Below are 24,915 nucleotides of genomic sequence, written 5' to 3' on the forward strand. Positions count from 1 at the left end.
ATGCTGATGTGGGAGGGGCTGTCGTTTTCACTCAGGGCTGGAAGAGAGAAGAATAGAGCCACAGACAGAACCTGGACCTGCAGGAATCCAAGGGTACCTTCCTTCCAGGGCCATCCCATCCAGCTCTTGCCATGGCCACAAGATAGGAGGGGGCAAGGGGATCAGCTGCAAGGTGCTGGCCGTGAATCCCCCTGCCCACATCCCTGAAATCTCTGTGTGCTCTGCCCACGCCACCCCTTGTCCACAGAAGGAGCGAAGCCCACTGCAGCTGGGGCGGGGATTGCAGCTCCATACAGGAGCTCAACACAGCCTAACCATAACTAAGGCTACTGTGGCTGTTATCCAGTTTGCTTTATGGCTAAATAAGGTGAGGGATTCATGGATCTTTAACTTCCGCTGGAAGGCAGGCACGTGGATTCAGAGCTATCACACTAACTGTATGTTTTGGGGGTTACTTTAATAATGGTACTTACTGTGAGGAAATGACACGGGGGAAAATTTTCTCCCAAACCTTCAGCCATCTCTTTGGGTCTGCCCCAGCAGTTTTCAAAGTGTTAGATCCACTCTAAATACTAATGATATCAAACAGTGGTTGGTGTTGCTGATAGGCCTGTTACATTTAGCATTCAGAGATAAGGGAAGATTAACCTGGATAAGCACCCTGACACCTCCCCCAGAGCCTGGGGATGCTGCTGCCCCAGAGCCTGACCCTGCCCCACAGCCCACCCAGACTGGGTGGGGGTTCAGGTGAAGGAGATAGGGTAGATGCTGAAGGGGTACATTTCCCCAGCTGGTGAGAAACCCTCCCCCTGCCTCAAAGAGGGAGAGTCTGATGGTGCAGCAGTGGAACCCACAGATGTTACAACCGTCCAGGCTCCAGCTGAACTGCAAAGGCAGCCACAGCCAGCAGCAGTTGCCCCTGTGGAAACAAGGAGATCTAAGATGAAATCAGAACACCCAGATAAGGATAAGAAAGGAGTGCCCTCACAATCCACAGGGGAGCCAGAGGTTGCGATCATCCCCGAGTCCCTGATGTACAAAAGTCACCGTAATCTGCACAAAGACATTGTATGACGGGGACGTGAGGCTTATACAACCTGGCTACTCTGGGTCTGGGACCTTATGGGTGCAGGCGGCCAACTGGATGGTGCATTCCTCATTGAGGGAGGCTGCTGCTGAGAAGGCCAGGAAATATCAGCATCTTCATTCACAAATACAAGAACTGACCAATGCAGTAGATATTGAATTTGTAGGTTTCCCCATGGGAGCAAGGGAAAAATGGTACAACAAGGACTTGGAGTTGCTTTTGGCCCTTGGTATCTCTAAAATGTGCCTAGGGAAGATTGCCTGGGCCTTGGCATCCAGAGTGCTTGTCGCCTCTGTAGATATTGTACATATATTTGTCAGCAAAGTTTGTTTGATTGTATCTGTTTAATACATTAAGCCCCTTCCCGTGATGGTTACAACTGGATAGTGGAATTGATTTATGGGAGGGAGGGGTTTGTCCTTCATACCATGTCATTCCTTGCCCAGTTCTTGGGTTTCAAATTCTGATCTGGACCAGGTGGATGGGCCACGTTTATTTAACCTGGAATAGAGACATATATATTTGTATATGTTTATTAAGTAGCCAAATGCTACTTAAGGAATTGGAAAGGAATTTGGGACCCTTGCCCAGGACTCAGGTAAGAATCAGGGATATTGATAAGGGAGCCAGGGTCCCTTTCCTTCTGGGAGCAGCTTTTAATGAGTGTCAGAGAGAGGTTTGTCGACAGGGAGAGAATGCAGGAGCACCACACAGAATGTGCTGGAAGACCCTTGAGGAAAGGATCCAACAGCCGAGAGACGTGGCAGTATTGGAGGTACTCGTTGGGAGGGATGGACAGCATGATAATGATCCCGACAAGGTATCAAGGGCATATGTGGAGTCTGGCACATCTGGGGCCATCTCAATACAGCACCTTCATTGCAATGATTGATGCTGACACCAACCGAGAGACAGCGGGTGCTGTCACCAACAAGCTTAGAAATTACAAGAGTATGATCAATGGCCCAGTGCAGGCTCATGTCTCTGCTGTGATTAAGGAGTTCAAAGAGGAGATGAGGGAGATCAAGGAGGAGGTGAGGAAGATCAATGCAGCACCCATGCGAGTCACAGGCCCCAAAGTCAGAGCCCAACATCCCCCAGCTAGAGAGAGAGGGTACACCCCACAGGCTGACCTGTGGTTCTTCCTGTGTGACCATGGGGAAGACATGGGAAGGTGGGATGGGAAACCTACTTCTGTGCTGGCAACTCAAAGGGAGCACTAACCAAGGGAGTTCCACTAAAGTGAAGGTAGCCTCAACCTCCCATGACCAAGCTGCTGAGTATGATCTGTCAGATCCCCTTGAAGGTACCTCTACCATGTATGCCCAGGAAAGAAATAATAACCAGGGCTAGAGGGGCCCTGCCTCTAGCCTGGGAGAGGCACGGGAAAACTGGATGTTCTGGATGGTGTGGATCCAATGGCCTGGCACACCAGAACCACAGAAATACGATGCCTTAGTTGATACTGGTGCACAGTGTACCCTAATACCATTGGGACATGTGGGGGCAGAGCCTGTTTCCATTGCTGGGGTGACAGGGGATCACAGCAATTGACCATGTTGGAAGCAGAGGTGAGCCTGACTGGAAAAGAGTGGCAGAAACATCCTACTGTGAGCGTCCCTGAGGCCTCGTGTATCCTGGGCATGGACTTCCTCTGGAAAGTCTATGGCAAAGACCCAAAGGGACTCAGGTGGGCTTTTGGCATAGCTGCTGTAGAGGTAGAAGACATTAAGCAGCTGAACACCTTGCCTGGACTATCAGAAAACCTATCTGCAGCAGGTGGAAGAGCAACAAGTGCCAATTGCTTCTTCGACTGTGCACTGCCAGCAGTATTGAACAAATTGAGATTTTGTGATCCCCATCCACAAAATTATCTGTGAGCTGGAGAGCCAAGGGGTGGTCAGCAAAACCCATTCACCCTTCAACAGCCCCATTTGGCCTGTGCACAAGTCTAAAAGAAAATGGAGACTGACTGTGTTGTCTGGGCACAGATGGGGCAGAACCCGGTGCTCCTTTTGCTTTTTTGTTAGTTACTTTAGCTAGCTGAGGCATTCCAGGTTTTCCCTGGACTGTTTTTCTTTCCCTCTTCTTGGAACCATTCAAACCTGCTCCAGACTGGGCCCTGAGGAAACACCAAGAGCTCACACTTTGCAGCCTACGGGGCCCTACTCTGCAGCCCTTCCCCGCACCAGAGGGACTGATAACAGAGCAACCACCCCCCAGAGAGACTTTCTGATCTGCTCATGCAAGTGGGGCATGTTATGGTTCATTAGCTGAACTCAGAGTGCAAAAACAACACGGAGGATATTTCAGTATTGATCAAAACAAATGCACCTTTTATTGAATGACCACAGCAAATGCAATAGAGGGATTAGAAAAGGAGATAAAGGATAGAGAGAGAGAGAGAAAAAGGGGAAAGGGGTAGAGCTACCAAACATAGAGACGAAATCCTCGTGGACCAGCCAATAGATCCGCCTTGGCAAGTTGGGTAGAATCTCAAAGTCTTGGTTAACTCAGGGGTCTATTACAGTTCTCCACCGGGGGGGGAACAGGTAAAAGACAATGGAGAATGAGTCTATTGAGAACGGGAACAGACAGTCCATGTTCTGAAACAGGGTAAGTCAATCTCAGCAGTGAGCATGGCCCATTGTTTCAGGACTGGCTTCTTTGGGAAACCAGTCTTGGTCCAGGAACACACCTGCAGGCAACACTTGGCAGACATCCTGCTTCAGTCCAGCCAGTGCCCCTGTGTCAGAATTGAAGGGGTCTCAGTCTCGGTCCTTGGGAGGGAGCTTCAATCTCCGTCCATCACGGTGGTCATGAGGCAGATGAGGGATTTTCTGTGGAGGACCACCAAAGTTACCCCAGAAAGTTCATTTGGCCAAGAGGTGGGGAAATTCATGGGCTATTGTCATGAAGCAGGTGGAAGCATATAGGGCAGGTCGCTCCTTGGCAGGCCCTGCTCAAAGCAGTGTACCATGGCTGTAAGCACAGCTGCAAACAATCACCTAGTGAGCATCCACCTCAACCAGGCCAGAACTCCAGTCAGGGTCTTCAGGGTTTTGGTCTCTGCTCTTGCAACGGTCGTGAGGCAGATGAGGGAAACTTTGGACCATCTCTTGCAGTCATCTCTTCAGAGTGACAAATGAGCTTTGTCATCTGGTATTGTTCATTTTGTGTGCTGGGGAATGCTTTGCCTGTTCAATAAACAGGTTTTCCCACCTCTCTCTGAGGAAATTCTTTTCCAAACCGGTTGTGGGAAGGAGCCGTGTGGGTTGGCTTTCTGGGGGGGCCCCTATTGGAGGTTTCCTCCCAAATTTGCCCTAAACCAGTACATTCCTGCATTCCCGATCCCATATTCCCATTCTCATTGCCCCATTCCCCATCCCATTGCCAGTACCGGTGTTGTTCCCATTCCCTATCCCACATTCCCGTTCTCATTGCCCCATTCCCTATCTCATTGCCAGTCCTGGACCCGTTCCCATTCCCTATTCTACATTCCTGTTCTCATTCCCTCTCCCATTACCAGTCCCAGGCCTGTTCCCATTCCCTATACCACATTCCCATTCTCACTGCCACACTCCCTATCGCATTGCTGGTCCTGGTGCCGTTCCCATTCCCTATCCTACATTCCCATTCTCATTATCCTATTCCCGGTCCTGTCCCCGGCTCCTTCTGTCTGGGGGAGTGGCTCTCCAGGGTCTGGTCTCCCCTGGGCACAGTGCAGCTGATTTTGGGGTGTTGCCATTTTTCCAGCAATGGCCATGGGGGGTGTTGGCGAAGCTGGCGATCACCCGGTGCCAGCGGGCGGGCCACGGGTTTGGGGATCCCCGGGAGAGGCGGGAATGAAAGGCGGGAGCCCCGGTGTGGGGAGAGGGGCGATAGCAGAGCTGGGGGAGCTCCAGCAGGCTGGAGGGGCGGTGGAGCCGGAAGATGAGTGGGGCCCGGGCCCCGAGGCTGAAAGTATTGTCGGGGAGCGGGGGAAGCGCTGAGTGCCTGGGGTGGGGGGATGCTGGAGAAGGGGACCCTGGGACACCTGGGAGTCGCATTCAAATGAGGGGAGGATGAGCCCTGGGAGCCCCAAAAGCCCCTCAGCATTTCTGAGCAGGACCCGGGAGAGGGGGGATGCCCAGGACCCACGGGCCCCTCAACAGCTCTGAGGAGAGGGACCCCCATAACTCCAAAGTAAGGACACTGGAAACAGGGAACCCCTGGGAGAGGTTTTTGACTCCTCCTTGATTTTTGGAGGTATTTCTGGTCACCAGACACCCGGTGACTTCTAGAGATGGACTTGGTTAGCAGGACCTTCAAAGGCAATGCACTCAGATCTTGTTTTTCTCTCAAATCAGGATTTCCCATTCCCAACAATTTTCTGAATAGAGAAGGCTGTGAGGAAGCGAAAGATGCCTCAGGACTCTGAGGCAGGTGAGGAGGAAGTCACTGCGCCTTTCTCCCTCCCTCCTGCTCCACCTCCCAGCCCAGAATGGCCCCTGGCTGCAGGACAACCCTGCTGTCTCAGGGAGATAAAGAACTAGGAAAGACCTCTGGCTCGGACTCGGCAGCTGCTGGGGACACCCGCAGAGCACAGCGCCTTTCCCAATTCCAGCCAGAGGATGCACTGACCAATTCCCTGGGAAAAACACATCCACTCTCCTGTGAAACTTTAAAAGTTTAATAAAGGAAGATAGGAGACAAAGACCACAGAGCAAAGATGTTATGGCCAGGAGCATCTTGGCACTCAGCCCAGAGCACCCCTGATATTTTGGAAACACTCTTTAGATACCATTTCCAATGCATCAGATTGTTCCATATTCATAAACAATTATGTTTAGTAAACTTCTCTGAAATCTAGTTTACATATTCCAAGAACTGTTTAGCATGGCTCCTCCTCGGGTCTGCATTTTAGAGCATGCAGATTCCTTGGCTGTGATTTTAGTCCATTTTTATCACAACCTTCACTATTGCACCTTGGTCCACACTGTCTTCAGACGGTGAGTGCTGATGGTTGGCATATCCGTAGCAGGTGTGCTCATCCTGTGTTCATTGGGTTTTATGCCATCCAAGCAGGCATTTTAACACAAGCATACACTTACATCACTATTTCTAAGTTTTAGTTAACAACAGAAATAAAAGCTATATAACAAAGTTACTTTAACACCACACATATAGAATCCATTTTTTTAATATTGTCGAAAAGCCAATATTATAATATGTATCTCTACCATTCCTCAGCGGTGGCTCCGCAGTTCCCGGGCAGAGCCGCAGCGCCCAGCGCTCCCCACTTCCACCCCACCTGCGCCGCCCGCTCGCATCCAGCGAGCCCCGGGAGCGGAATTTTGGCTCGGGGGGAAGGGGACGGCACGGACGGATCTGCACTGGGGGCCCCGAGCCCCCTGCCCATGGCTGGGGGCTGCTGGGGGTTTCTCCCCCTGCCCCAGAGCCGGCGCTGCTGCGGCCGTGGGGCAGAGCGGGTGCGGAAGGCGGGTCCGGGGCGGGAGCGGAGGAGAAGCGGGAGGAAGGGCAGGGAGAGGGGAAGGGGAGGAGCAGGAAGGCGAGGAGTACGAAGAGGAGCGGCCCGAGGAGGAGCAGCAGTGGCAGGAGCATTGCGGGGCTCCACGGCGAGCCCGCTGAGCCCGCAGCTCGGCTGGCCCCGGCAGCATCGCATTGCCCTGCGTGCCGCGGGTGAGCGCGGAGGGGAAGCTCGCCCCGAGCCGATCGCGGCAGCTCCGGGAGGGATTTTTGGGGGGCGAAAGGAGGGAGGTTGGAGGGGCTTGGGTCTGGCGGAATCCGGAGTCGCGTCCCAAATATATTTCGGTGTCGCTGGGAGCGGTATTTTTTCTTCCTATGACGAGGGGACATTTTTGGATGTGGCCGGAGTGCAGAGCTGAGCCGTGAATGGCCCGGGGGGATTTTGCGGGGCCCACGTGGCGCTCGGCCGGTGCCGGCGGGCGGGTCACGGGTTTGGGGATCCCCGGGAGAGGCGGGGATGAAAGGCGGGAGCCCCGGCGTGGGGAGAGGGGCGATAGCAGAGCTGGGGGAGCTCCGGCAGGCTGGAGGGGCGGTGGAGCCGGGAGATGAGTGGGGCCCGGGCCCCGAGGCTGAAAGTATTGTCGGGGAGCGGGGGAAGCGCTGAGTGCCTGGGGTGGGGGGATGCTGGAGAAGGGGACCCTGGGACACCTGGGAGCCGCGCTCGAACTGATATAAAATTTCAATAGTCAATCCGGATTTTATTTTTTATGCTTTTTATTTTAAAGCCAGCAGCGCTGGGTGGTCGGGGAGTCACCGCTCCACTCACGGCACACACCACTTACAAGTTCGGTAAAGTATATATACTGTTTTTAAGCCTACAATGCATTTTCCAATGTGCTCGGTTAGTCCAAACCAGCAAATATCAATAAGCTGGGATACGCAATTTCATAATCTTTCCAGGTGGTCCTTGGCTTCCTGTCCTTCCTGTGGTCATCTGGAGGGAGGCCTTACACTGGTGTCTGCTACCTGATTTTATCACGTTGTTGTAGGTAAAAAATTGATGTAGCCAATTTAATAAAAATAAAAACAGAATTTATTCACAACCAATATACAGTCCTGACAGCCAACAATCAAGGAACAGCACCGACCCCGGGATCTGAGCTGGGTGAACACAGAGTCCGAGCTGGCTAGCAGGGAATCCCCACTGTTCACAAAGAGAGCCTGGTAGAGCCGGCTTAAATACAGTTTTTCTAGCCCCAGGCAGGGTCTCTTGTCTTCCATGTAGGACTCTCGTCTTTTTTCAGGTTTTCTCATATTCATGTCGTTTTATTTCTCAGTGCAAAAGTCTAACAAAGCTCGTCCAGGAATCCATGTATTTTTGCTGCCAAGTTCCTGGAATATGCATTTCAGATGTAAATTTCTGATAGCTCAGATTATCTAGGTCAGACATCTTCATGGGCCATCATGGCTGGGTGGCTCCTGGTTCATTCTAGAGAGAACACCCATCTCCTGTCTCAGCCAGTGTTTTTCATGTGTTAATTTGGATTCCTTTCCTCTGCTGCCAGCTGTGGTTTCCTCACTCTCTGTAGCAATCCCTTGTCTCTGGCTAGTGTTCCCTCATGACTTGTTTGATTAGAAATCATACTATATCCTATATAACATACCACATCTGACAGAATACTCATAATGTACGAATTATTAATATACACATACACATATAGTCTCAATCAGCACGAATTGCCAAAATACACCTAACAATCCCTCCCCTTCTTCATAAACACATTAAGTTGTGCTGTTTTTCTAAAAATGTTCATGCGTACATCTTTCCAGCCTTTTAAAAATTTTCCCTTAGAACCCATGTGATTACCTTTAGCTACTTGGTGCTTATGTGAGTTTACTGTTAGGATGGAAATACATGGAGTATACTCTTCTACTTCATTATATTCTTTTCCTTCCCTGCTGATGCAAATTGTTGTAATCACCCTTTTGTTTTTGAAATCTTTGCATTATCGCATTTGAGAAGCTGCTCTGGAGCTAAACTCTCACTTTTCTAGGGCTATTTTTCTGCTGATATGAGCCTTCCACAAATCCAGCAGTTGGATTGTTCCACCCTCTTCTTCTTTATTTCTGACTCCTGTCGTCTTAACTCTTGAGCTACCTGCTTTATTTTGCTCTCTGGATCCACCCCATCTTTATTCTTCAAAAACAAAAAGTCCTATCATATTGCAGACAAGCCCTGTCATCATGATCTTCAAGAAGGTCAAGAATAACTGGCTCATTCTTGAGGGATAGCCTATTTTCATATTTCAAATTCTTTCTTACCCAGTATGTTTTCTTCTTATCACACACCTTTTCAGGTGATTATGATCATAACATAGTTTGTTAACTTGGAAATAAGCTACAGACTCCATTCTTCCCCCAGTCTACATGGTGTGATTACACGTATCACAAATAGGGATGGGTATCTGTTCAATATTCCTCTTATAAATTTTATGCATGGGTGTTTCTGACTTTTTGCTTTTTGCATATAACATATTATTTTTCCATTCTAGTCACATATACTGAGTAATATTTAAGGTACTGTACCCACTTTTCTTACCTTTGCTGCAATCTGCTGGGGCTGGGTGTGCTGAAGTCTCTGTCTCTGCTTGTCCTCTCAGGACAATCTGCAAACATTGCCTGCACTCATTACCAGGACTCTGCCTCTTCTTGCTGGGCAAATTTTCCAGGTGTGAACCAGCTGTGCTGCACATGGTTAGACTCAGGCCCATCAGGATCCCCATATTTGTATTCTTCTGCTTCTGCTTATGCCCACTGGGTTGCTGCCAGCAGCAAGGTCAGACCATCTTCTCAGCAGCAAGAATATTCTTCTGGGGTCCCATACCCGGACCAAGCCACATACTTTTTTAAAGATGCCCTATCTTGATAGTTGAACTGTATCAGTTCTGCAGGGCACTGTGTTCAATCTCTGGTACTCGATTGTTAGAATTTGAGCTTGCGAATTTACTTTTTCCCTCTGTCCTGTTCTGAAACAAGTGATGTCACTCCAGGGAATCCAATTCTATTATGCCTAATTCAGTAGTGATTTCTAAGATACAGCTAGTCAGATACTGTTCTTCCTCTGTATCCCTTGTACATAAACCTCTTGGTCTATATCCAAGTGTGTGTAACCTAGACTTAGTGACAGCATTCGCATTTAAAATAGATGGATGTGCAACCAGTCACTGTGCAACTTACCTGATCTTTTTCAGTCATTTACTTGGCTTTTCTCTTTTACTTTGAATTTGGTGCTTACTAAATATCCAACAGTTTTTGTCGTACTTTAACTTATTTTAATTTTACTTTCCATGTTTCTTATAACTTCAATCTAGTTTGTATCTTATATACCCAGTCTTTCCAGATTTTTCACTAATCACGTTACTTGTTTTATTATATTCTTTACAGTATCTTCTAACTATTCAATATGCTTAAAACAACTTCATGAATAATACTCATAGTTCCAAAGAAAAGATTTTACTTCTCCTAACAATCTGTTTTTACAACTTACAACCTTAGGTATTAACATGCATAAACACAGATTCATTTACTTATAAAACAAGAGGTGTTTTCCACACTTTAAAATTACTAGATGGACATTAATTATGATGGGATTCTTTTGATTTTTTGTGTAACCTTGTGGCAAATAATTTATCAAAGAATATTTTAAAAATTGAAAACAGGAAAAGAATGGGAAGATTTCATCTCACTTGTGCAAGAGAAGTTAGTTTAAGAGCAGTTTAGTTGCTTAGCTTACAGTTTGGCAATTTACTAGGCCTACAGTGTCTATTGAACTTGTAAATTGAGTCGTTTAGGAGATAAAGGCCTGGATGTCTCTTTTGTGGTTCAAACAAAGGGCTCAGCTCTGCCTTTGGGAGTCTTTAATAGGGAGCTTATCTAGCTCCCAGAAGAAGTTCTAAGTTTTGCAACATTTAATAAAAACATAGTAACTTGATGCAACTATAACTTTTCTCAGAGGATGACAGTATTGTTTCAGATCACACTACAGTTCTTAAACTTATAATTGCTTTGTCTTAAAAACACATCTAAACTTTTAAAACTTCCACCCAATGTAGCTTTTCTTAATTTCACACATTGAATGTGATGTTTTAAATCTTTCTCTTCTGTTTAAGCACAAATATATATATATATATATATTTTAACCAATATACTACTAGTTTACTTTAAAGCACTGTAATCATAATAAATACAGCACAAATTTAACACTTAGAGACAGAGACTGGTTAAACACATATTTTATGCACATATCAATTATAAGCTGCAAGACTCGTTTGGACTTCAAACATATAAATCTGGCTGATTTACTTTAGAGCTGCTAGTTCTGTTAAACTTTTGTCCAAACTTTTAAAACTGCATATAATTCACAGACTTGAGCAGACACTTAAGGATCTTGATCTTTACAATATTCTAAACGTCTTCTTAGCCTAGCCTTTTTGTGGTAACACAATAATTTACTTTCAACACTTCTGAAAACTTCTAAAACTTCTAAAATTTTTTTTAAAAACTTCTCAAGACTTTCAAAACTCCAAGCAAATTTCCAACAATTTTTTAATCTGCAAAAGTGCATCAATCTTTCTCAACTAGTCTCTCTTAAAAACTTTTTTTCAAAGCTGTACACCATCTCTATAGGTATGCACATAATTAAGGAGATACACTTCAATACTACTTTCTTCTAGGAAAGAAATGTTGCTATTTTTCTCTAATAACACCTCTAGATCTTTTCTTAACACATTGAAACTTAGTTTAGAAATTGATAAGGTATTTATTCTTTTATATTTTGGTGTCTCTCTTAATTGCAACACTTTTAATAATAGGAACTTCAAATTCTTTTCCTTTTTCTATTTCTGTAGGGACTTTTCATGTTTCACATCTTCCTGGTATTTCTGTAATACATGTTTTCTTTGCACTAAGATCAAAAGCTTTGCTAATGTGAGCCTCTTGAGATATGAGCTGTATCTACTGGCACTTCTTCCTTCTCTCTTTTTCTTGAATTCAACTTATTAGGAGGAGCAGATGGTCTTACAGCCTCCTCCACAGGCTGGGCAAGGGAGGTAAATTGTCACAGGACTCCCAAGTCTTATTTTTGATTTTCAGCTTTAACCCTTGATTCTGACTCATCTTGTCCATTTTAACCTATTAGTAGTAAGTTTCTCATAAAGGAATTTTACCTTCTCACTATACCCTTCAATCCAGTGCCTGCAATACCTTAGAAGTTTCAGCAGCTGTCTGATCTCTCTTTTTGTCTGTGGGAGGGTAAAGCAACAATTCTTGCTACTCTTTCAGGGTCTAACTTATTTTTCCTTTTTATTAACCAATGTCCCAGATACTTAACTTCAGGTTCAGTAAACTGTAACTTAGATTTTGAAATTTTTAGGCCCTTATCTTTTAAGAAGTTTAATGATGTTATGGTACTTGCTTTTACATCTTTCTCTTTAGGATTAGCCACTAAGAGGTTATCTACATATTGTAATAATTTTGTCCCTTCTGTTTGCACAAATTGATTTAATAATTGTTCAAGAGCCTGACCAAACAGATTTGGTGAATCTACAAACTCTTGAGGCAAAGATGCCTACTTGAATTGCTGCTTTTTATTTGTCTTTGGGTCGCAGCATTTCTGTAAATTTTGATTGGGAATAATCTTGTACTAGCATAGTCCCATAATCTGGCATAGTCCCCTTCCTCTTTATTTTGCAAATTCTTACCACCCACGTGATGATGTAAAGCTTGGCAAGTCCATCTTTTTGAAGGTGCTAAACACAGGCTAGATTAGATGTTTTCTAATTTCCTCATTTCCCCCTATTTCTACGCAATAATGTATCATTAGTTCTTTGGATCTTATTTGTCTCTTGGGGCAGTTCTCTTAGTGTTCTAGCATCCACCTCAACGCACTATTTCTCGGAATTTCAGGTAGACTGTTCTCCTGTTCTTTTTCAGGTTTGCTCTGAGTATTTCCCTGAATCTTGCTCTTTTTTTGCTCCATTTCACAAGCTCTTCCTAAAGTTCCCTTAACGTACGTACCTTTTTCTGAGCTGAAAGGAATTCCTAGAAAAACTTTTTTACTGGTACTGTGTCTAAGTTCTGATCCCCTTTTGAAAAAATATTACCAGTCTACTAGACACACGGCAAACCGGTCTGTGGATTTTCGGCTGGTAATGAGCTCTTGTTCTTATCTTTTCTTTTACCTGGATTTCTTTTTCCCCCATGCTGGAGAACTTACCTTCCCCTTTCTGATCCTGCCCGTAATCGATCCCCCTAGCTCCCCGACTTTCAGGTTTTTTTGTCTGAAAATGATTTTTTGTCTGCTTCCCCCTCGACCGACCACTTTCCTCTCGGAAGAGTGGAACTGTGATCCTGGGGTCCACACTCGCTTCGTGACAGTGCCACGTCTCATGACTTCATGACTTGTTTGATTAGAAATCATACTATATCCTATATAACACTCATACCACATCTGACAGAATACTCAAAATGTACGAATTATCAATATACACATACACATATAGTCTCAATCAGCACAAATTACCAAAATATACGTAACAAAATGCATCAGGCTTTTTATTATACATAAGCATTTAGTTGCTTTGTTGTAATATCTCTTAGCTTTAGCACAAGTTCCTCTATTTTATTCTAAGCATCAGTCCTCTTGCTACTTCCTGTCTTTTACTCTACTATACTTCTTTTATTTTGATGCTTTATTTGGCCATTTGGTCAGAAAGTTTCAGAACCTTTCTTTGTGTCTATTTTGGGCACAGCAGATAGAAACATTTGCTGATTCCATTGCCAATTGACACAAATCACAAAAACATTTTTCATAATCCTCCCCTTTATCTTATTGATTCATGTCTTTGCTTCAAATTGAGCTAATACTGTTTGAGTTTCAGTTTTATTTGGTTCTGCTTTGCCCTTGACTGTCATAAGGGAGTGAGTTTTTTCTCCTGTGGTTGTTATTGTAGGGTTTATGGGCATTGCTGAAATCTGCATTCCCTGGATCACTGAATGCATTAACCTAATAAAGCATGGAATCAAACATGGTATAAACAATAGGCCTAATGCAGAAGAAAGCAACATAAACCCCAATGTTTTCCACCAGGCACCTTCAAACAAATTATTCCGTGAATTGTCAGTTAATGTGGAATTCCATTATTGCACTGGAACATGTGCAACTTGTTTAATTTTGTCTACCAAATGTGTAACAGCCTCTCCATTATCATCAGTCTCTAAACAGCACTCAGATGTACTAAATTTTCCACAAAACTCCCTTTCTTCAGCTCATAAGTAATCTGGGGCTAGCCTATTTTGATATACTGCTGCTCTGGTCTGGCTTAGTTGTCTAGCTGCAAGTTTCAATGCCTCTGATGTTTGATTAAAAGTAATTTCTGCACTGGCCTGTAATCTAATAATTTGGTTAAGCCTATAAATAGGGGTTCTATAACCCCAGCTGCCGTGCTGAGCCCAGGAGGCAGGATCACAGTAATCTGTGATCCATTGGGAAGTCCATTCTTCATTTTTCCAGGTCTGTTTTCCTCCTATTTCAGTTTGTTTTCTTCTGCGCAGAGTTTCCTAAAGAGATTGTCCTAAATAATCACCTTTGCTCTTTGGTAGCAAAAAGAATGCAGGTTGTATAATTGCAAATGTACAGGTACCTCTCCACCTCTTTGATAATTCATCATATGCCCTTTTTACCACATATCCAAAATAATCCATTTGAAGCTTTCCAATTTTCAGCCTTCTGCCCCTGATTTTCCCAATATCCCTTAAGATCTTTTACCTCCTCTAAAGGATTAGCAGGTGTTGCACTTTCCCAGCAAACAGTTCCATTGGTACAACTGATGGAGCAATAACCTGTTGGTGGTTTTGGCCACCAGGTTGTAAAAGTGGAGTTGGTGGTATATATCAACTTGCAGGAGGTATGTCCTACATACGTAGTATAATTGTTTCATTTCCTAGAAATACAAATTTGGCCTACTGCTTCATGAGTCAATATTTACCCCTGAGGTTGAATTTCATTAAATCTTTGTGTCATGTTCCATAATATCAACTGATCAGGTCCAACCCCTTCTCCCCTCCATGACCATTGCTTGGTTATTTGGGATCCCCACCAACCCAACAGTTAATCACATTTAATTCCTTAACTACATTTTGCATCAGATCAATAAACAAATTTTTTTCCTAACGTGGGGAGGTCCCAATCCCTGAGTCTTTTCTTAATAATTTATAGAGGTCACTTCCTGCTCTTGTTCTTTTTTGGTTTGAATTTCCCCTAAACGCTTTGTGATGTCTTTCACTAACTTTGCCTTGAATTTATCTTGTATTCCCCCTTTATTTGAGTATCCCCACGTTCCGCCTTTGGGAAAAGAGAAGAATGGTTCTCCCTGGTGACAAAATTGATAGTTTCCAGGTGCCCATCCTCCCGTTCCTGAATCTGTTGCTACCCAGTAACTCTTTTCTCCTATTGTACAGGTTTCAGGTTGTCCTTGCCCATAACATCCTGCATTAATATGAGTGTGTGCTCGGGCCATGGTCCAGCCATACTTTACATTTTGGTAGCACTTCAAGCAGGGATCGGTTTCCCATTCCCTGGAAGACCCAACAGTACCAGAAGGCCCCACAGTTTTATTGTCCCTCTTCCTCCTTGGCCTCCCGGGGTGCTCCCAGCAGTGAGGGGTGCCATCTTTGCTGCAGCAAGGATATTCTTCAGGGGTTCCGTGTGAGCTTTCTTGCATTCCGTGCCGTTTCTTAAATACTTCCCAGTTCTTTGCTTTGGCTCGCTCGGATCCACAAGGGACTCGATTACGTTTGCAACGCTCAATCTTTTTAATGTTTGCCTCACTTGATAGTCCCCCTCTGAATCCGTATTTCCACAACATCCACCACTCATAAGAATCTAGTTTTAATGTTCCTTCCTCTTGTCTCTTTTATAAAAAATCTATTCAGTTAAAATCTGTTCAATGTGTTTACACTCTGGACACAACCCACTTGGAGGATAATCCCTGTGACAATGATAACACCACCTCTCTTTCCAATAGTTGCATTCAGTGCTTACAAAGGGATAGCAATTACAGTCCTTTTCAATGCAGGTTATTTTATCTCCTGGCATGTCTTGAGAATATGGCATCCCATATAACATCCTGCATGGGGAGATCCCAAGCTCTGAGTTTGGCATTGTTCAAATATTTAACAACGCCAATGGTAAGCACTTAATCCAAGATAGTTTTTTTTCAATCATTAGTTTTGCTGGCTGATGCTTTAGGGTCTGGTTCATTCTTTCGACTCCCCAAACTCTGAGGGTGCCAAGGGGTATAATATTCCCAAGAGATCCCTAGAGCTTTCATTACTTTTAACACTTTTGAGGTAAAGTGGGAACCCTGATCCAAATCAATCACTCTAATCATCCCAAATTGTGGAATTATTTCTTCTGAAATATTCTTTGTAACAAAATGTGCTGTTGTTTGTGCCGTAGAGTAGGTCTCTACCCAATGAGTTAATTGGTCTACTATAACTAACAAATACTTGTATCTTCCCACTCTCAGTAGTTTGGTAAAATCCACTTGTATCTTTTCAAAAGGCCTATAGGCAGTTTTTCTCTCTCCCTGTGAGGTCTGTCTAGATGTCTTCTTGTTAATTTTCTGGCAAATAATGCATCCTTGTGTCTTCTGTTTTGCTATATCAAATATTCTTATACATCAAAAAAACTTTAAGAAGTGGTGGATTACTGCTCGTGTTCCCCAATGAGTTCATTAATGTAACTGGGGAATTATTCTTTTAACATTACTTTTAGATAGCATTTCTCTACCATCTGGTAAAAGCCACTTGTGCCCTTCTAGCTTAGCCCCTAGTTTCTGCATCTCTTGTATTTCCTTTGAGATACTTTGATTTTTGATACTTTGTATCATCCTCACTTTCATTCCAATTATTTAAAAACACAGGTAAGCATACTGCTGCCCTTTGTGCTTCTGCATCAGCCAAATTATTGCCATGAGTCCCATAATCCGTTCCCCTCTGGTGTCCTCTGACATGGACAGCAGCTATCACTGATGGACCCCTCAAAGCTTCTGATACTTCTATGGGAACGACTGGATTACTTATTTCTATCTTAATGGGTCCAATCTTCAGCTTTCCTATTTCCCCTTTATGGTGCCACACTTTTGGATTAATTTTGTCTTCATCTTCTGACATTAAGGTATAAAACTGTACCTGTAGTTCTCCTTGTTTCACTTCTAAATTTATTCCTAAAGCTGTAATTACATTTCTTCCTAGCATATTATTGTCTGCTTCTGGTACCAAATCATTCAAACAAATCTTATTTTCTGATTCAATTTCAACATTTTCAATTATGGGTACTTTAAATGGTTCCCCTTTTGCTGCCACAACTAGAGCAATTTCTTAAGTAATTTTACCCCCATTGAGGAGGTGCTGTTGATCTTTCTGCTCCAGTGTCTACTAAAAAGGTAACTTCTTCCCCTTGGGGACCTATTTTTAGTTCTATCAAGGGTTCTTTTGATCATCTGGTCCTCAAGATGTACAGCCCCTGACACCCCTATTTGTCCTCTTCACACTTTTTTTTTTCTCCCATCTTTTTGTTGTTGCTTACAGCTTCGCTTTGTCTTCTCCTTCCTCACTAATAGGAATGATAATCTGCAGGACCATCTCCGGGGTTTCTCATTTGGGGAAGTTTCTTACAATCTCCCCTAGGTCTTTGTCCTTCTGTTCTGAACGCTTTCTTTTCCCCCTTCTGAGTTTCCCTCACAGCTGCTACAAATATCTTGGCTTTTGCCTTTTGTGTTTCTTCACCTCTCCTCACGTACACCTTTTGGGCTTCCCACAATAGCTCTTGGAGACCCCAGTCCTGCCAATCCTCTCATTCTTTAGCCTTTTTTTTTTTATGTCTCCCCCAGATTTTGCCACAAATGGAGTTTGAAGCAATGCTGTTCCTACTGGTGAATCTTGGTTCACTCCTGAATACATTTGCAGGCTCTTTCTGAGCCTCTCAAGCCAATCTGTAGGTGTTTCATCTTTTTTCTTGGTGCACGCAGAAAGCCTTGTTAATGTTTTGCCCTCGAGGTATGGCATTCTGTGTGCCTTGTATAATGATATCTCTAAGGTCCCTCACATTTTGTCTGTCCTGCTCGTTCTGATTAGGCCATTTTTGATCCCCACGTGGACCCTGCTGGTGTCTCCTTTCCCAGTCTCTCATTCCTGCTTGCCTAATCATTTCCCTTTCCTCAGTAGTAAATAGTATTCCTAATATAGCTTGAAGCTCATCCCAGGTGTAGGTATTTGGCCCTAAAAATTGGTCTAACCTCTCGGAAACCCCTAAAGGGTTTTCAAGCAGCCGCCCCATTTCCTTTTTAAATTCTCTTACATTCCCAGTATGAAGTGGGACTGCTACAGACGCTATTCCCCTATCATTTCTTCCCATAAGTACTTCTCTCAAGGGGAATAGTCTCTTCTTTTGATCTTTCTCCTCCCCACTAGAATTATTTTCCTGGCGTTGTTCTCTCCTCTTGCTCCGAGTCCTACTAGATTGTGATGATAGTGGTGGAGTTGTTGAGCTCCGGGGCCTCTCAGGGGAGGAGAGAGTTTCCTGCCCTTGATAGGGAGGGGGCAAATTGTCTAATGGTTTCCAAGGTTTTTCTTTTTCCTTTGCCTTTCTCCTTTTTTTAGTTTTTAGGGGGTATAATGTTATCACTACAGAAACCCCCCCCCCCTCCTCCAAAGTGCCACATAATCACTTTCCTCCTGATCAAAGGGTTCCTTACTATTTACATAAAGATTTAAAGCTTGACACATCCAGTCATGAAAGGACCCAGCACTGCCCAATATAAATGATCAGGCCTAATTTCTTCCTTAGTCCACCCTACCATACAATAATGGACCATCTCTTCTTTACTTTTTCCCTTCCTAGAGGGCATTGCATCCCAATGTGCAGTTGTTAACCCCAGGGGGCTGTCCGGGGGTATCTCTGCTTATTCACTCCCTTTCTCGTTTTTAGAGCCTCTCTGGGGGCCCCATAACCTTGAGCCTCTCTTGGGACCCTTTGAGCCTCTCTGGGGGCTCGTTGAACCTCCCTGGGGGTTCCTTGAGCCGGAGGTCTTACTGTACCCCTGAGCCATCGTGAGCAGTGTCTCACAGCACTCGCTTTGTCCCTTCACTGGCCGAGCCCCTCGCGGGGTGATGGAAGCACGGACAGAAGGACTCCTCGATGGCTCCGCGATAATATTGCATCTACCTCACTCACTTTCACTCAGACACTGCCGTGTCCACCCAGCCGAATGATACTCACAGCCCGCTGCTCTTGTCTGGATCTTCATGCACTGGAATTGCAGGTGATTTAAACTGCAGTTCTCAGGGAGCTCAGTTCCTTGCTTGCTTTCTTTACCAGGTTTGTGGTGCCGTTAGCTCCCGGGCTATTGGCTTCTACGGGCCACAAAAGTGGGGTGCCCCCTGCAGTAGCCTCAGTCCGAGAGATCCCAGGGCATCAGGTCAGCGTCACCAAATTGATATAAAATCTTAATAGTCAATCTGAATTTTATTTCTATATCTTTAACTTCAAAGAAAGCAAGCCAGCAGCACTGGGTGGCCGGGGAGTCACTGATGTACTCAAGGCACACACCACTTACAAGTTCAGTAAAGTATATATACTGGTTTTAAGCCTACAAAGCATTTTCCAATGAGCTCAGTTAGTCCAAATCAGCAAATATCAATAAGCTGGGATCCGCAGTTTCATAATCTTTCCAGGTGGTCATTGATTCCTGTCCTTCTTGTGGCCATCTGGAGGGAGGCCTTACACTGCTGTCTGCTACATGATTTGGTCATGTGCATCAAGCTTTTTTTATACATAAGCATTTAGTTGCTTTGTTGCAATATCTCTTAGCTTTTCCATAACTTCCTCTCTTTTATTCCAAGCATCAGTCATCTTGCAACCTCATCTCTTTTACTCTATTATACTTCTTTTATTTTGATGCTTTATTTGGTCAGAAAGTTCTAAAACCTTTTTTTGTGTCAATTTTGGACACAGCAGATAGAAGCATTTGCTAATTCCATTGCCAATTGACACAAATCACAAAAAACATTTGTCACAGAATCAGGGGAGGATGAGCCCTGGGACCCCCAAAAGCCCCTCAGCATGGCTGAGCAGCACCCGAGAGCGGGGGGGATGCCCAGGACCCACAGGCCCCTCAGAAGTGCTGAGAAGAGGGACCCCCATAACCTCAAATAAGAACAGTGGAAACAGGGAAATCCTGGGAGAGTGGTTTTGAACTTGCTGATTTTTGGAGGTATTTCTGACCACCAGCCACCCAGTGACTTCTAGAGATGGACTTGGCCAGTGGACCTTCAAAGCCAATGCACTCACATCTTGTTTTTCCCCAGATCAGCATTTCCCATTCCCAAACCTTATCTGGATAGAGGAGAAGGCTGAAAGGAAGTGGAAGATGCCCCGGGACACTGAGGCAGGTGAGGAGGAAGTCACTGCCCCTTTCCCCCTCTCTCCTGCTCCATCTCCCAGCCCAGCACTGCCCCTGGCTGCAGGACAACCCTGCTGCCAACGCTGTCCTGCTGGGGATGGACTGGGGGGATCTCCTTCTCCTTCCCTCTGGCACAGAGGCAAATCCCATCCTCTCCTTGTCCTTCTCCTGCAGACAAGGAGCTGAGGATGGAGAGCAGGGAGGACAAATCCCCACGACAGAACCTCATGGACGAGGCCGTTTTTAGCGGCTCCACAGCACAGGAATCCAACTGGGAGGAAAAGCCCCGGAGATCCCTCAGGAGGAGGGGCTCCAAACCCAGCCCAGGATATGCTGAGGGAGAAAGACCCAGCCTGTGCCAGGAAGGCAGCCAGAGATCTGGCCAGAGCTCTGAGGTGCTGGTCCATGAGCAGCGTGATGATGGCAAGAAGCCCCACCAGTGCTTGGAATGTGGGCAGAGTTTCCTCATGAGGTCCAGCCTGGTCCGCCACCAGATGGTGCACACTGGGGAACGCCCCTACGAGTGTGGGGAATGTGGGAAGGGCTTCAGAGACACCACGGACCTGATCCGCCACCAGAGGATTCACACTGGGGAACGCCCCTACGAGTGTGGGGAATGTGGGCAGAGATTCAGCATCAGCTCCTACCTGATCGTCCACCAGAGGATCCACACTGGGCAACGGCCCTATGAGTGTGGGCAATGTGGAAAGACCTTCAACACCAGCTCCAGTTTGATCCTCCACCAGAGGACCCACACTGATGAACGGCCCTATACATGTGGAGAATGTGGGAAAGGCTTCAGGAAGAGCGGCCACCTGAATCGCCACCAGATGACCCACACTGGGATACGACCCTATGTGTGTGGGGAGTGTGGGAAGGGCTTCTGTGACAGCTCTGGCCTGATCATCCACCAGACCATGCACACTGGGGAAAGCCCCTACAGGTGCTCACAATGTGGGAAGAGCTTCAGCCGGAGCTCCAAACTGATTGTCCACCAGAGGATCCACACTGGGGAGAGGCCCTAACAGTGTCCCAAGTGTGGGAAGAACTTCTCCCAGAACTCTACTGTGACCCAGCACCAAGGGAGGCAGCAGTAAGGGAAGCCCTACAAGTGCCCCGTGTGCAGGAAGAGCTTTGAGCGCTGCTCCAACTCCATCCCCCACTGGAGGACCCCCATTGGATGGTCCACAGTGAGACTTGGTGATCCATGGTCCTGGTGATCCTTGTTAGGAAGACACCTGGCTGGTGGTCTGCACATCTTCCTGGCTTCCCTTGGACACTTGGACACAGCCAGAGAAAAATGCATTGGGATGCAAACCGACATCAGAATTTCATAGGGGACAGCACAGTTTTTTACTTTCGACCCCAAAATTATCTTACCTTTTGCAGCCAATCATTTCTTCACGTGGCATCAAGGATGGTATTGGAGGTCTTTTCCAACCTAAATCATTCCATGATTCTAATTCTCCCTGGCCTAGAGACATCTTCCACAGCCAAATGGTGATCGACTGGGGCACAAAACCAGGATTTTGGAGACAATGGAGTAGAAATTCCTCTAGAAAAGGTCCATTCTACCCACCCAGGCACATGGATACTCAGCCAACATGGACACATAAATCCTGTTATTTTGCCCTTGATTTTCTTTCACTTTTCTTCATCCCTTCACCCAACACTGGGGTAAAAATAAGACATTTAACTAAGACACGGATGGTGACATTGGGGAATATGGTGGGGATGGAGCTGGGGACATGGACAAGGACATGGGTGTGGACATGGCTGTGGATGGCAATGTTGGGCATGGAGGGGGTGTCACAGGTATAGATGGTGACATGGGGCTGTATGGCCATGGATGAGGACATGGGGGACGTGGCCATGGGTGGTGACAAGTGGCTTAGGGGACAAGTCCCTGGGTTGACATGTCCATGCCATGAGGTGTCCCATGACCAAGGACAGCACATCCCCACCACCACCACGATACTGTCCCCTTCATGCTCCCGTTTATTCCCTGCTCTTCCCCTGGCTGTGACAGCTCCGTGGCAGGATGTCCCCATGTCCTGGTGACCCGTGTCCATCAGCTACTCCCAGTGGCTCCAGCAGCAGCCAGAGCCCATCCTCAGCACGCAGGATCAGCTCGGGCTTGCGGCGCGGGGGTGGCCTCGCCGTGTCCCTCCGCAGCGCAAACCGGGACAGTGTCAGTGCCACTGCCACCTTCATCTCAGCCATGGCAAAGCTCTGCCCGATGCAGTTCCTGCCACCACATCCCCACTGTCAGTGTCACCCCACTGTGAACCCAGCCAGAGATGGGGGTGGCACCTGGGGACACTCCTGTCCCCACTCCACCACATACCTGGGGCCAGCAGAGAAGGGGATGATGGACAACAGGCACTGTCCCTTGCTGTTCTCCAGGCTGAACCTCAGAGGGTTGAACACCTGGGGTGACACCAGCACAGTCACACTGAGGGGACACAGCTGTCACCACCATGGTGACAAGGACACCTCATAGGGTGGCCCTACCTCAGGCTCAGGCCAGAGGTCTGGGTTGTGGTGGGTCCCGTAGATGCTCATCGGGCAGATGACCCCTGGTGGGATGGGAATGGCCACTTTAGGGACAGCAGATGAGGGTGGCTGGTGACACTGGGGACACCTTGGCCATGCCATACCCTTGGGGTGACATGGCCATCACGCAGGGGGATGTCCTCAGTGCAGCACTGGGACACAGCAGTGACAGGAGGGTGCAGCTGCAAGCTCTCCTTGATGCACATGGTGGTGAAGGGCAGCTGGGACAGGTCCTCCCTGGGGACAAAACAGGGGTGGCATCGTGTCCCCAAGCCACATGACCTGGGGTGGCCCTGGGGACATCTCACCATTCAATGTCTGCAGTGTCCCGGCCAGCCAGGAGCTCCTGGACCTCCTGGCGGCATCGCTCCTGGTGGTCAGGGTGGCCAGCCAGGTTGTAGAAGAGCCATGCCAGGCCACTGGCCGTGGTGTCATGACCTGTGGGGACATTGGGTGAGTGAGGGGACACTGGAGTGGCTCCTCCCCAGTGGCGCCTGGGAGCTCGTGCTCACCCTCAAACATGAAGGTGTCAGCCTCAGCCGTGATGTCCTCGTCCGACAGGGTGTGGCCGTTCTCGTCCTGCGGGGGTGAGATGAGCCAGGGGCCACCTGGGGCCACCGGTCTACGGCCAAATCCCATCCGTGGCCACCACTCTTCCCCAATGGCCACCACCCTACAGGCACCACCATCTCACTGGCCATCAGCTCTATGGTCAATGCTGACCATGGCCACCACTGTTCCCCTGTGGCCACCAGTCTATGCCCCAGCCCACCATGGCCACCAGCATCCTCTTGGCCTCTATGGCCAACCCTTCCATGGCACCACCATCCCCTAGACCACCATCCCCCCATGGCCACCACCCTATGGTCACCATCATCTCCCCATGGCCACAGCCACCCTCTTGTGCACTTCCATGTCTCCATGGCCACCATCATCCCCCATCCCCTCATGGCCACCAAAGGACGAGGGTTGGGGGACAACCAGAGGCTGGACATGGTGACACTTTGGGTGGCTTGGGGAACCTCAAGGACAGGTTGGTGGCCACTGTGGGGTGGCATTTGGTCTGGCAGTGGTGACACCTCTGGGACCTGTGGACTTGGGTTGGTGGCCACTGCCTGGGCACTGCCAGGTCTCTGTGCCAGGTGCAGTGACACCCATGGGTGGCCCTGGGGATCTGTCTGATGTCCCATGTCCTACCTGAGGCACTGAGGAGTGGCCGGAGGGTGCTGGGGTGGAAGAGGCGCAGGACAGGCAGCCAGGGAAGTGCCCCCCAGAGGCAGCCATGACGCTACTGGGCCACCAAGGTGTCCACCTGCTGTAGGGCTTCCTCCGTGCTCTGGCCCTGGGGAGAACAGGACATGTGTGTCACTGGGGGCACAGATAGGCTTGGGGACGTGCGTCCTCAGGATACTGCCAGCCTTGGGGACACGTGTGATTGTCCCCACTGTCCCCCTGGCAGGTGCCACCACTCTGTCCTCACCATCCCAAGTGCCACCACCCCATTCCTTCTGTCCCCTCACAGGTGCCACCACCCAATTGTTCCTTTGCTGGTGCCTCCACCCCTGTCCCCGCTGTCCCCACAGGTGCCACCCACTGTGCCCTCACCATGCCGGTGTGTCCCAGCAACCAATTGCAGCAGGATGGGATGGGGAACTTGTTCAGCTGGCGACAAGTGGCCCGGAATCGGGTGACAGCCACCAGCACATCCCGGAGCCACCGCAGCCGCAGGGCCACCACAAAGGTGCCCAGGGCCACCGCGCCCAGGGAACCTAGTGCTGTGGCCACCGCCATGAAACCGCTCCTGGGGACAGGGCAAGGGGCGGGCATGGGCGGTGTCACCGCGGGGTCACGTGGCGCCCTGCTGGGTGTCACCGGATCCGCCTTTTGTCGTAATGCACGTTCTGGTGGCATCGTCCTCTGACACGTCCTGATGGCATCTTGTGCTGACATGTCCTAGTCCAGCGTCCCCACATGTGTATCCTGGTGGCATCGTGTTCCCCGCTCCATGTGTCCCTGTCTCTCCTTCCCTCTGTGTATCACCATCCCCCACCTGTGTGTCCCTATCTCTCTGCACCTGTCCCTGTCCACTTTCTCCGTCGTCGTGTGTTCCTGTCCCGTCCTAGTGTCCCCGTTCCAATCTCCCCCATGTGACCCCGTTCCCTTCCATGTGTCCCTGTCCCCTCTGAGTGTCCTCATCCCCATCTCCCCCCTGTGACCCTGTTCCTTTCCGTGTGTCCCTGTCCCTCTCTGTATGTCCCCTGGCACCCGCCCCTGGTGGGA

General features: G+C 47.5%; 2 protein-coding genes and 1 pseudogene across 2 annotated transcripts in view; 2 read left to right on the top strand and 1 right to left on the bottom strand.

The window, feature by feature from the left end:
• The first annotated feature begins 6,705 nt into the window (after positions 1-6,705).
• LOC135287370 (zinc finger protein 664-like) overlaps positions 6,706-24,915 on the top strand; it is an 85,079-nt gene continuing 66,869 nt past the window's right edge. Inside the window, 2 exon segments of the mRNA XM_064400729.1 lie at positions 6,706-6,769; positions 7,342-7,405. The gene's annotated coding sequence lies outside the window, so the exon portion shown is untranslated.
• On the top strand, positions 7,347-21,895 carry LOC135287423 (zinc finger protein 239-like; annotated as a pseudogene).
• Positions 22,055-24,115, bottom strand: LOC135287418 (cytochrome P450 4F3-like). Its single transcript, XM_064400777.1, has 6 exons — positions 23,148-24,115; positions 22,944-23,073; positions 22,751-22,872; positions 22,594-22,670; positions 22,427-22,509; positions 22,055-22,327 (listed from the first exon to the last, which is right to left on the bottom strand). The coding sequence occupies exons 1-6, from the start codon at positions 23,272-23,274 to the stop codon at positions 22,078-22,080; spliced, it is 789 nt and encodes a 262-aa protein (XP_064256847.1). The 5' UTR covers positions 23,275-24,115; the 3' UTR covers positions 22,055-22,077.

This window comes from Passer domesticus, chromosome 29, assembly GCF_036417665.1.
Source record: "Passer domesticus isolate bPasDom1 chromosome 29, bPasDom1.hap1, whole genome shotgun sequence".
Lineage (NCBI taxonomy): Eukaryota > Metazoa > Chordata > Aves > Passeriformes > Passeridae > Passer > Passer domesticus.

Bases quoted from the DNA above. Each gene is read 5' to 3' on its own strand.
- LOC135287418 (XM_064400777.1), bottom strand. From the start codon at position 23,274: ATGGGATTTGGCCGTAGACCGGTGGCCCCAGGTGGCCCCTGGCTCATC. The intron at 23,074-23,147 runs GTGAGCACGAGC...ATGTCCCCACAG, and splicing joins TGACACCTTCATGTTTGAGG to GTCATGACACCACGGCCAGT. The intron at 22,510-22,593 runs GTAGGGCCACCC...GTGTCACCCCAG, and splicing joins ACCTCTGGCCTGAGCCTGAG to GTGTTCAACCCTCTGAGGTT.